Source organism: Gossypium raimondii, chromosome 1 (genome assembly GCF_025698545.1).
Source record: "Gossypium raimondii isolate GPD5lz chromosome 1, ASM2569854v1, whole genome shotgun sequence".
Taxonomy (NCBI): Eukaryota; Viridiplantae; Streptophyta; class Magnoliopsida; order Malvales; family Malvaceae; genus Gossypium; species Gossypium raimondii.
Genome location: NC_068565.1, coordinates 7,533,048 through 7,544,813, shown reverse-complemented (window position 1 = coordinate 7,544,813; position 11,766 = coordinate 7,533,048). Strand labels below are relative to the sequence as shown.

General features: G+C 35.1%; 2 protein-coding genes across 8 annotated transcripts; both read right to left on the bottom strand.

The window, feature by feature from the left end:
* Positions 1–331: 331 nt before the first annotated feature.
* On the bottom strand, positions 332–5,851 carry LOC105779890 (probable disease resistance protein At5g63020). 5 transcript variants are annotated; one of them, XM_052631095.1, is made up of 4 exons: positions 5,620–5,851; positions 5,435–5,528; positions 1,580–4,567; positions 332–835 (listed from the first exon to the last, which is right to left on the bottom strand). In XM_052631095.1, the coding sequence occupies exon 3, from the start codon at positions 4,547–4,549 to the stop codon at positions 1,607–1,609; it is 2,943 nt and encodes a 980-aa protein (XP_052487055.1). In that variant the 5' UTR covers positions 4,550–4,567; positions 5,435–5,528; positions 5,620–5,851; the 3' UTR covers positions 332–835; positions 1,580–1,606. The 5 variants fall into 5 exon arrangements, with proteins under 5 accessions (XP_052487055.1, XP_052487058.1, XP_012459339.1 ...); XM_052631098.1 differs by having other exon boundaries at positions 332–832; XM_012603885.2 differs by having other exon boundaries at positions 1,584–4,567.
* Positions 5,852–6,454: 603 nt separating this feature from the next.
* On the bottom strand, positions 6,455–10,472 carry LOC105779867 (G-type lectin S-receptor-like serine/threonine-protein kinase At4g27290). Of its 3 annotated transcripts, XM_012603829.2 has the most exons (7): positions 8,681–10,470; positions 8,451–8,567; positions 7,902–8,059; positions 7,613–7,823; positions 7,281–7,518; positions 7,046–7,196; positions 6,455–6,961 (listed from the first exon to the last, which is right to left on the bottom strand). In XM_012603829.2, the coding sequence occupies exons 1-7, from the start codon at positions 9,954–9,956 to the stop codon at positions 6,656–6,658; spliced, it is 2,457 nt and encodes an 818-aa protein (XP_012459283.1). In that variant the 5' UTR covers positions 9,957–10,470; the 3' UTR covers positions 6,455–6,655. The 3 variants fall into 3 exon arrangements, with proteins under 3 accessions (XP_012459283.1, XP_012459301.1, XP_012459293.1); XM_012603847.2 differs by lacking the exon at positions 7,046–7,196 and having other exon boundaries at positions 6,814–6,961; positions 8,681–10,472; XM_012603839.2 differs by lacking the exon at positions 6,455–6,961 and having other exon boundaries at positions 7,066–7,143; positions 8,681–10,472.
* Between the last annotated feature and the right edge of the window lie 1,294 nt (positions 10,473–11,766).

Genomic DNA, 11,766 nt, shown 5'->3' with positions numbered 1-11,766 from the left:
GGACCATCTTTTATGTTCTTTTTCCAGAAATGAATGATATCTAAAGGATGGGGAGGCTTCAACAAATCCATTCCAGGATTAGATTGAAAGTTGCTGCTTACCCCCCTTTTTTTCCTTTGCATTCATTGTAGAAAAAAAATTTGAAAGTTGAGCCTGGAAATTGTCAGCATGACAGCATCAATTATCAGTTACAGCTTTTGCAATCACATTTGGTTTATGCTTATCCTTTTCTTCCAGGGTGATGATCCCAAAGTCATGTCATCTTTGAAATGATAAAATAAAAGTCCATATGTTCACATTTAAGGAGGCAAATTTGTGGAGGCCAAAAAAATAAAAAAAACCCGAGTTTCCCTTAGTGGACATGTCCTTCACATTAAACATGTCATATTCCCATGATAAAACTGAGCTATATATGATTGAACTTCAAGGTTCTTAACTCTCATGTCCTAAAAAATTCTTAGGTGCTTTGCAACATATTTAGGGATACTTCAAGGAGCCAAATTTTAGAGGTAATTTGGTCTCAGCTCACTGTAACATATTGGATCTGGCAACATGTTCATTAGAATTTCACCTACTTTTTCTCAAAATGAATCAATATGCTGCAAAGGCTTCAGGTTCCGTTAATGATATTAATCAGCATTCATGGTTTTATGGAACAGATCATGTCATGGGACCGACTCATGGTTTACTGCTAATGTCATCATTGATTTCGATTCAAGAGGGCATTCATTTTCGCTTCCCAACATCAGAACCAGAGATGACATGGTTGGTCTCCCCTTGGAATGCTATTGTGCACATATAAGGCTCAGTGGATCCATTATGATCTCCATGCCTGCTGCAAAATGAAACCCTTATAGCAATTTTGTTTCGATAAAATTACAGGTAGAAAATACAATATCGAATACAAAATTAATCAAACATTTCAATCATCAACCAACGAACCAGTACTAACTAGGCGAATTCAACATAAACTAAAGCCAGACATGATGAGACTTGAACTTGAAACATAAAGATTCAACGTCCTACTCCCAGTCACCAAACCAAGGCTTGTTTGGCTTTTAGCATCTATATGTTAGTTCAAGATACGAAACAGAAATAATGACAATAGTATCTGTTGCTTCTTGCATGTTTAATAAGGTTGTCATTGTTTTTATGGCAAAACCCTCGAACTTTCTTCAGTTTGGGTTATAGAAAAAAAAATAAAAATAGAAATAAAATGTACATGAAATAAGCTGGCTATTGAAATGTTACACTACAGTCTCAAGGAAGAGCACACCAGAATTTTCCAGCAATCTTTTTCATTTAGTTTGTAGATCCTAAACAGCATCAAGGAAGCAGTCAGGCTAAGATTAGCAGGGACCAGAAATGTCAAAGCAGAACATTTGCAGAAGCCCCGTTGAATCATGAAACATTTACAGTTTATTGATTGAATAACTCATAGCCTTTATATTGTATAGGTAGAGACAGATGTCACTGCAAAATCCCATAATCGTACAGGAATTTACAGGTAGTAGAACTCTGGTTTCTTGGATAATACACAATCTATCCCCCAAAGCAAAAAAGAAGAAAAAGAAGGTACCTACTATTGATCACTATCATCAGGCTCTTACTCTTCATCCTCTTCTGAAGAAGAATCTAAGACGAGAGATGAGAGGATATCCTTGGCATTGGGATCATCAAATTCCACTAATTTCCACCATTTTTTTGGATGAACATAGCCTAACTCGAGAGAAAGAGGAGATGGTTGCCCAGTTCCAAGCAGGGGTATCGAAAAAGGGATCTTCCTTATCTTTGAGCAATTTATTATTGAAAGATATTTGAGAGACTCGCAAGGGATTCTAACTCCGCTACTACAAATGCTTTTCAATTCTGGTAATTTGATCAAGTGCAATGTCTTTAACTTGGGAAAAGCAAATGTTGTTATAGAACCCCTTCTGTCTACATTTTGATTTTCTTCATCTTCTTCTGCAATTATTTTCTCCAGCTTTTTACAGTGCTTAACTTCAATATACTCCAAGTGTTGGAAGTCTTGCAATAGATGAACTGGAAACAATTTCTTTATGTGAGAACAACCAATCAGATAGAATTCTTTAAGAGAAGTGAAGATGCCAGGTGGTGTTGGAGTGTGAGATGTAGATGCAACTGCTGCTACTCTTACAAGTTCATGCAAGTTCCATAATTTTCTAAGACGAAGAATCTCAATGTTCTGCAATGAGTAGCAAGACGATAATGAGAAATCAACCACGCACTCTATCTCTTCACACCAACTAATGGTACATGTCTCCAACTCATTTGCTTCACAGAACAAAGAAATATTGCTCAAACTTTTGAGATTTCGACAGTGCTCAACAGTAAGAGTCTTTGTGTCTTTTGGGAGCACCACAAAATCTTCATTCCCCATCTTGCAATTAGTAAAACAGACCTCTTTGTCAATTTCAACATCCTCAAGGTTACCACCAAACCTAGGAACCAAGTAGCCTGTCTTAGGTGATCCAACTCGAAGCCAGTATTTGGTTGGCCATTGACTCGATAGAGACTTGGCATATCCTTCAAAGTCTTGCAGCACATGAAAAGCTCCTAAAAGAATCTCCAGCTTTCTGAGTTTGGCTACTTCCTCTCCATTTATATTCAACCAAGCTTTCAAGACTTGGAGTTCAGAAAACCTTGATATTATTCCCATTGGTAGATTCTTTAGACCACTTGCATATAAATTGAGATATGTGAGGTTTTCTAGCATTTCTATACCATGAGGGACTTCCTTAATATCTGTATGAAAAAGATCCAACTTCTTCAATGCTGTAAGCTTTGCTAATGAGGGCATGTGTCTTAACTGGCGGCACCGTCTAAGTATAAGTGCAGTAAGACTTGTCAAGGTGGAAATGGAATTTGGCAGATCACAAATTCCAGTGTCAGAAAGATCTAGAACCTTTATCTTATGCATGTGCTCAAAGAAAGATCCTAAAATCCTAAGGTAATTATTTTTTTGCAATAACAAGGTTGACAAATTAGGGCATTTCGGTGATATCAAAAGAACTTCTGCTATTGAATTATTCATCAAGGAAACCTTCTCAAGAGATTCCTTCCATTTATGCTCACTTGGTATTTTCTCCAATCCAGTACCAGCTTTTACCATAAAGTGATCACCTCCTTTGATAGACAATGCCATGTCTCTCACAACATCATGCATCTTCACTCCTTCCTTAACATTGTCAATCATTACGTTCTCTAACAAGCAATTATTTACAAGCTTATTTAGAACAGTATGACCTCTGTCATGCATTGCCTGTCTATTCTCTAATTCATCAATGAGTTCTTCATCTATCCAATTTTCAATCAACCCCTCCTTTTCAATGTGATAATCCTCAGGATACAAGGAGCAATATAAGAAGCAATTTTGGATTTTTGAATCTCTCAAACGATCATAGCTGAATTTCAGGCGCTCAAATATTATGGTATCTGATCCTTTCACACTTGTAACCCTTTCACGTAGTTCATTTAGTGCATTCTTCCACTCAAAGGCATCATCCACACCTTTCATGCTATTAGCTATAGTCACGATAGCAAGTGGTAGGCCACCACATTCACCAACAATAAGGTTCACATGTTCTTTTAAAGTTGGATCTTGTAGAACACCATCCCCCACCTGACGCAAAAATAAGTTCCAGGATTCCGCTTGTGAAAGAGGCTGTACTTTAAACACCTTGCAACCCATGGACTTGCACACCTCGATTGATCTACTAGTGATTACCAATTTGCTCCCATTATGTGATGCTGGTTCAGGGATTCCCACATCCGAGAGAGCAAACTTTTCCGAAACATCATCTAAGATCAGCACATATCTCTTTCTCTCCAAGATTTCCATTAGTAAAGTTGGCCACTCCAATTTATTTTTAGGAAGACTGTGGTCCAAAGCACATGCAAGATCTTCTTGTAATTTAACAACATTGAATTCTCTGGATACCGTCAACCAAATCACTGCATCAAACTGATTTTCCTTTAACAATTGATTGTTGATATGCTTCATGATGGTGGTTTTGCCTATGCCCCCCATTCCACATACACCGATCATTCCAACGTCATCGCCCCTCAGATACTCACAAATTTGTTCTTTTACATCCATTTGGCCTTCTAAATCTGTTGTTAGCAGTGTCACTCCGGTGGCTGGAGGACCATCAACTGCCACACCTTCCGGGAAACTGCCTTGTTGGTAAATTCTCTCAACTTCTTCGATCTTTCTGCAAACAAATCTCCCTAGGCGAGCACGAGAGAAGTATGAAACAACACGAAACTTCATTTCTATCTTCTCCATTTCAACATTTGTGCTTCGGACAGTTTCAAACCAATTCTCCACTTCTTTCTTCACCACTTTTCTGCAACGAAACTCTGCTTCCTTTTTTAGTTCGAGGTCTTGCTTTCGGATATTTAAATCGTTCACTTTTCTTCTAAGGTCATTAACATTTTCTTCGAGTTTTCGGTGTTGATTTAAATATCTACTGGTTGGTCCCCCCAAACACTTTATCACTTCAAACAGTGGCTCTAAAAACTCCATATTTATTAGGCCCCCTTCCTGTAGTTCACAAAACAAACATATATAATACATATATATTAATTATATCTCCCAAAAAGCTGTTCCCAACAACATTTATACATCAACTCTCTTTGTTGTTTATATTAGGTGAATGCACATATTATTTTTCCAACTTAAAGAAAAAAACATCATAATTCCTTGAACAAATATTGCCTATGGTTTGTAGTTCTGATTTACAACAGTAAAAAAAAGGAGGGAAAAGAAGAGAGCTAAATTAAATTTCAACAATAACAAGCGTAAAACCCTAGAAAATATTAAGGTTGTCAATTCTTGATTAACGTAATCTAACATAAGTAATGTTACATCCTTACAGAAGACGTTTGGGCTCTGTTTAGTTAATGAAAATTTACAAGGAATAAAGAAATTAAAGGAAGAAGAAAATAAATAGAAGAAAAATGACAATTCTTAGCTTGTTTAGTGATATAAGAAAAATATGAAGGAAAATTTTATCATCCATTTACTTAAATAAGAGAATATTAAATGGCAGTGTTAACTTTTTTTATTCATTCCATTAGGAAAAAAAATATTACAAATTAAAGTGAAACTCAAGAACATTCAAATCCTAGTAGTATGATCAATCACACCCAAATGAGTCAGTCGTCCAAGATTCAACTAAATAACTAATATGATCCACTGATATGGACAAAAAAGCAAACACCTGGTTTGCAACTTCAAAACTGCAAACTTCCAAGAGATTATTTAATGTTAATCCTTTGTATTTTCCTTAATTAAAGACGACAAAAAGTTGGAATCCTTAAATTTCATTTTCCCTTTTCTCCAAATTTTCCATAAATCAAAAGGTCCTTAAGAAATGATTGCAAGAACAAAAATTGACATTAAAAGTACCTGGGTTTCTTTTCCAAATTATATTCAGAAAGATGAGCTGAAAATTAATCCCCTTGGCTCCTTGTGAAGTACAAAGATGTTGGGGGGAAAATAGCTGACATAAAGCAGGGAAAAATCTACAGTGTTATACAGGTTAAAATCTAATATGCAAAAATCGTAAACTAGACAATTCCATCATTAATTACCTGGTGTGATCAAGTGATGAGGCAATTGATAAGATGATACTTCTCTTATCCTCCGTGGGTACTGTTTGTATTTGTAAAAGTAAGGAAATTAAGATCACTTTCAAAGCAAATTTAGTCAAGAAAACAGCAAAAATGAATCTCTTTCTTTGCTAAACCCTCTATGATTAGAAGACAGTCAATTATCCTATACCAGTGGTGATAGAGAGTAAGTCAATGACAATAAGATAAGATCAAAAGTAGTGTCACCTAACTTGTATAATTAATAAAAGGGGGAGGCTTTTTTGGGATAAAATTATATAAATATATTAATAATAATTTGTGGAATATGCGATAAAAGACAGTAGGAAACCTACAAAGATTGACGAATAAATTGTACAATTACCGAATCGAATTTCATGATTAGTTACAATCTGGGTTTAGAAAATTATTTATATAAATATCAAGTTTTAAAATCATGTGATAACTGAGTTCCAAGATTAATCAGGCAGCAAACTTAGACTAGTAGCTAATTATTGGGTTTTAGTAAGGGGTGAGAAATTTCTTCAATGGGATCTAGTGGGTGCCCGAGATCCTAAATTTTTTTATTTAAATCTTTTTGTAATTTATATAATTTTAAATTAATAAGTTAAAATTTTATTTTAACCCCAAATAATAAAAATTTAATTTAATCTTTAGAAAAATATATAGATATACACTATTAAAATGATAAATCGTAAAAATATAAAATTTAATTCTGCTCTCCCGCAGTGAAATTTTCTGACTTCGCCCTTGATAGGATCCCAAATGACAATGATCCAAACCTGTATACTAATTTGCTTTTGCATCTGCAGCATAATTCAAGAATCTAAACATTAAATTTAAACAATTTGTTGAGGGAACAAGAATTATAACCACAACAATTATCTTCCTTCAGTCTCAAACTACTAATGAAAAATCTAAACCTAGATGACTCTTGCTTGATCTTATCTTGCTCAAGGTTCCAGTGACATTAATAGTTTGGAGCATAACAAATTGAGTGGGCCATACAACCTTTTTCTTATCTGGCCTCTAATAATGATAAACTTATTTCATTTCTTGAAGACGATCCGTCGTTTCCGGATGAACAATCTGCTTCAAAGGGTTTCTTGTAAAATAAGAAACCAGGTTGTTTAGGCAAAGGCAGTTCATTATGACTTCCCAACATTAGAACCACGGATGACATGTTTGGTCTTTCCTCAGGATGTTGTTGTATACATAAAAGGCTAATGTGTATGCATCTTAGCAATTCGGATAGGTCTCCAGTCTCTGCTAAGAATTCATCAGCAAGATCCAAAGGTTTACCTTCTTCCCATAACCTCCATGCCTGCAGCCAAATTCAAACCTTTTTAGCATTTGTAGTTTTAAGTGACAACATAATATGATTAATATAATATGCGTTGATGTTTACATGTTCAATGAGGTTGCCGCTTTGATTTACATGATAAAATCCCCTGTTCTTTTTTCCACTTATAAGCTCCAACAATAATATCCCAAAACTAAAAACATCTGACTTTACAGAAAACACCCCATCAATAGCATATTCTGGTGCCATATAACCACTGCAGAATATTGCCAGATAAAAATATGAAGTTATGTGAATTTGTGGATCAAATAGTATAGCAATGTCATAATAGTAGACTTACTAAGTTCCAACTACTCTATTGGTATTGGCTTCTGCTTGATCTCCTCCAAAAGTTCTTGCCATGCCAAAATCTGAAATTTTTGGGTTCATCTCACTATCAAGTAGAACATTACTAGTTTTAAGATCTCTATGGATAATCCTCAACCTCGAGTCTTGATGAAGGTAGAGTAGTCCCCTAGCAATCCCACAGATAATCTGAAAACGCTTAGACCAAGTTAAGACCGTGTGTCTCGTTTGATCTGGAAAGTCGGCATTCGTATTAGTCCTGCATCTCATTTGATCATTGAAGAAGCAAAAGTGAAAGCATTGAGAGGTTTGTAATGATTTTCATACCAAAAATGAATAAGTCAAGGCTTCTGTTAGGCATGTATTCATAAACCAGAATTCTCTCATCTCTTTGCATGCAACAACCGAGAAGCCTTACAAGATTCCGATGCTGAAGTTTGGCAATCAACTTTACTTCATTCTTAAACTCATGCAATCCTTGTCCGGAGCTCTTTGAAAGTCTCTTCACTGCAATTTCTTGTCCATTTCCTAGTGTCCCCTGGAATATTTTACTACACTTTATAAGCTTTCAATAAAATAAAGAAAGATCATTGTGCTAAATTACAGCAAGTTTTACCTTATAAACAGGACCAAAACCTCCTTGACCTAGCTTGTTGTTAAATGAAAAAGAATCAGTAGCTTGAGCTATGGTATCAAACTCGAATACTGCAAGCTCCATATCTTCATTCTCGTCTTTATCCTCTCTATCATTTAGATTCTTGTCTTTCACTTCATCTGAAAACAGTATAAAACATAGACAAGCACTTGGTACATGCACTATGGGACTCTGTTTCTTAGATCATACAAATTTGTAAGAAATTCATGTAAAAAGGGAAAAAAAATCAATAGTACTGTTTAATTTTCCTAAAAACTGGGATGGAGATTGGGATTTTCTATGATGCGCAACTTCTAACTCTTCATTTTCTTGAAGCATCTCACACATTTTTGGATTTGGGTATGAGATATAATCCTCCAATTATCCTCTGAATACATAAACTTAAAAAACCAAATACATCCATGTCGGACAAAATATGAGTATCGAACACACAAGTTCGAGTAAGCAAAATGACTGGTATTTGTAACAAAACAAAATTAGTACATTTATGAGGACCATAATTAGTGTTACCTTTTAACTTTCTCCTGCTTCTGAGAATGTAACAGACGATTAAAAGAAACCCCAAAAGCGCAGCAATTACCGTCCCAAGTATGATGGCAAGTTTCACCTTAGCCTTTTTCTTCCGTTCTGCCATTTTCAATATTGATAAAGAAGCACAAATATTAATTCTTTATTACACAAAAACCCAAAAAGCATTATCACAAGATGTAATAACATGTTGTAGTTTTATAAAGCAGTACCTGCTTCTGAAGCAGACACTCTGATGTAAAGATCCTGACCATCTGATTGAAATTGTTTGATATCAAGCAAATCTCCATACCACACGGCGCAGCCACTACCTCCTCTTGTAACATATAGATTAGTGTAGGCCATGCAGGAACAGTTCCTCAAGCACTTGGCTCTACATTCCTTGAGATTCATGGTTTTATTAACCCAAGAGTTTGTGGTGTCTGGGGTTTTCACCTTCCCAATTCTGATAAACCCGTCTCCACTTTTGCAGTTAAGTGGCTTACTGTGTATGCAGCCGTCGGACCAATCCGATGAATTCCATCTCTCGAGCCATTTCGGTCTGAACCCTTTCAAACATTGACAAGCCGGGAGCTTATTGTTATCACAGTCCCCGTTTGGACCACAAAGTCCACTTCTGTCACAGTAGTCACTTGGCATGATTGAGAACAGCTTCCAAGTTTGAGTTTCTGGGTTCCATGTATACCTTTGTCTTACACTTTGGGTTTGGTTCAAAACAAACCTCGACATGACTGATTTGTTTTTGAGGGAATATATATAGTAAACCTCATTTTCGTTCCACACAAAGTCATAATCAAAGATGGGATTCGACCTTAAATTTGGCGTCCCACTAAATCCATCGCCATTCCATAACCCACTCCGATAGAACTTTTCCGAGCCTTTCCTTAGCACCATCTCTGGGGTTCCTTCAAGTTCTACACCGTAAGTGAGATCACCTGGAGATGGATCATCCCAGTTCTTCCAGGCTGCTAGTCTTCGATGGAGACCAGTTCTTAAATCAATACCAATTTTCATCCCTGGTAACATTGTATCTGATGGATAATCAAAGCTTTGCCACAAGTAATTCTCTGGTTCACTATCCTTTCCATCTCTGACAACAAGATTACCTGAATCCAGGAGCTGCAATACTGGATTCTCAACTCTTGCTGTCAAGTTAGTGCACCAAACAGCTGTTGTGTTCTGAACTTGAAGCAGGATTTTTCCATTACTTTGTATCTTCAACAAGCCAGTGGAATCGTTTATTGGGTTTACCCTGTTTGCAACCCAAACAACAGTTTGCATGGGGATGTTGTTGTACCAGATTCCCAGGTAGCGGTTCTTAGAACTGCCAGGAGAGAAGAAACCCAATTGAAAGCTTCCATCACCGGAGACTAAGGTCATGCCGTCGGTGAGTGAGTCTAATTGAGAAAGGGTGTCGATTGCAGTTGAAGCTTGTGAGAAGATGACGAGGAAACAACAAGCAGTGTAAAAATAGAAACCCATTTCCATGGATATCTAGTCTGATAGCACATTGCTCGCCGAATTAAGTATAGATTCCATTTTAACGAACATTCTAAGTTCATGAATTGACTATAAATGCAAGACTTTTGTCTTGAATAGATGACCGAAGGCATGGATATCGATGACTATTGTTAAGAAAACAGGGAGGCTTTGAAGTTTTTTTTATATTTAACAGACTTTGAAGATGCTTATATTCAACGTGTCTTGCTCGTCTTCTAGAAAGGCAACTGAGTTTGCAATAGTGTAGCATTCAAATCTAAAGTGAGGCGAGGTTAAAATAATTCTAACCAAGTATTGCAACTAGGGTTGGCAACAATCCGGAATGATGAGCAGTAACTATGAGTCTGACCAAGAACGATTCAGAGCGCAACTGGAAAAGATTCCCTTCTATACTTTGAAAAAGAAAACATATGTTGGAAATTCCCGTATCAATAATGATTAATAAAGTGAACATGGTTTACCAAAATGTCAAATCTTCCGGCAGAGTTTCTATCAAGAAATTGCTAAACACATACCGTTTCAAGGATCAAATAAGGTTTGGCCCTGTTTAAATCATAGTATTAAATTTATCCTAACTCCCGACCATTTTTATTTCATTTTTGAATTAATTTCAACTCACGTGTTACATGCTAAAATATATAATTTTGGAAAATAAAATAGTATAAATTTGTAGGTTACTTCATATTAAAATATATAATTTTGTAATAAATTATAAATATAATTAGTCATCCTTCTCGTATTGAAATATACCATAATTACATATTTAGTATTACAAAGTAATTTTCAGCAGTGATATATTGCAAAGTAACATACCAGACATAACAGTACATATCAATTCAACAGAAACATAGACAAAAACTTAACCCTAATAACACAACCAGACAATGTTAACAAAAATCACCCTATTATAAATCAATGTTTATCACTAACAATAATAAATTACTTTATAACAATTATAAACTAATAAACATCCATCCATTCAAGTATATAAATTCAAAACATGTATATAATGTAAGAAGGTCACTTCTCATCAATTTATTCTGTCAAAAGAGAAAGTAAATTTGTTAATCTTATTTACACTATAAACATAACACCATTTAACTTTGATATCAATTGTTGGAAATATTCGATTTAGAAAATATTTATATTGCACAACAAAAAATTTAAAATTTTAAAATTAGGCATTTGTGTTACTTGTGTCAATAAACAATTTACCAAAACAATACCGTTGTTTTGAGTTAGACGGTTTAGGTCGTTTCCTAACTTTCTATCAATACAATCTTCTCTGCTAGTCTTGAACCCTTGACTTGTTTAGTCTCTGAGCTTTAAATTCAAGAACCGATTAACATAATAAAAACTTTATTGATGTTCCAATAGAGAATACTAGTTTCTCTGTATGGGTTAGAAACTAAAAGTTGAACTCTATTGAAGAATATACTTTATTTGAAGAATAAATCACATTATAATTTGACAAAGTAACAAAGCTTAATGTGGTATGTTTTGATCTAGTCAATAGTCTCTATTTTATAGATAACAAATATATATATATATTTAATAAAAAATACATAGTCCCACTAGGATTACAAATACTTGTTAGGAAATGTGTCCATATTGTAGTAAACATGTAATTGTTTTCTATGTATTTAAATGATAAATAAATAAAGTTAATTTCACATTTCACAGTTGTAACACCCCTTACTTGTGTCCAATGCCGGGACAGGATACGAGGCATTACTGGTCTTAACACAAACAACCATACAAAACCGGGTCATAAAATTTCATTCAATTTAAAACTATT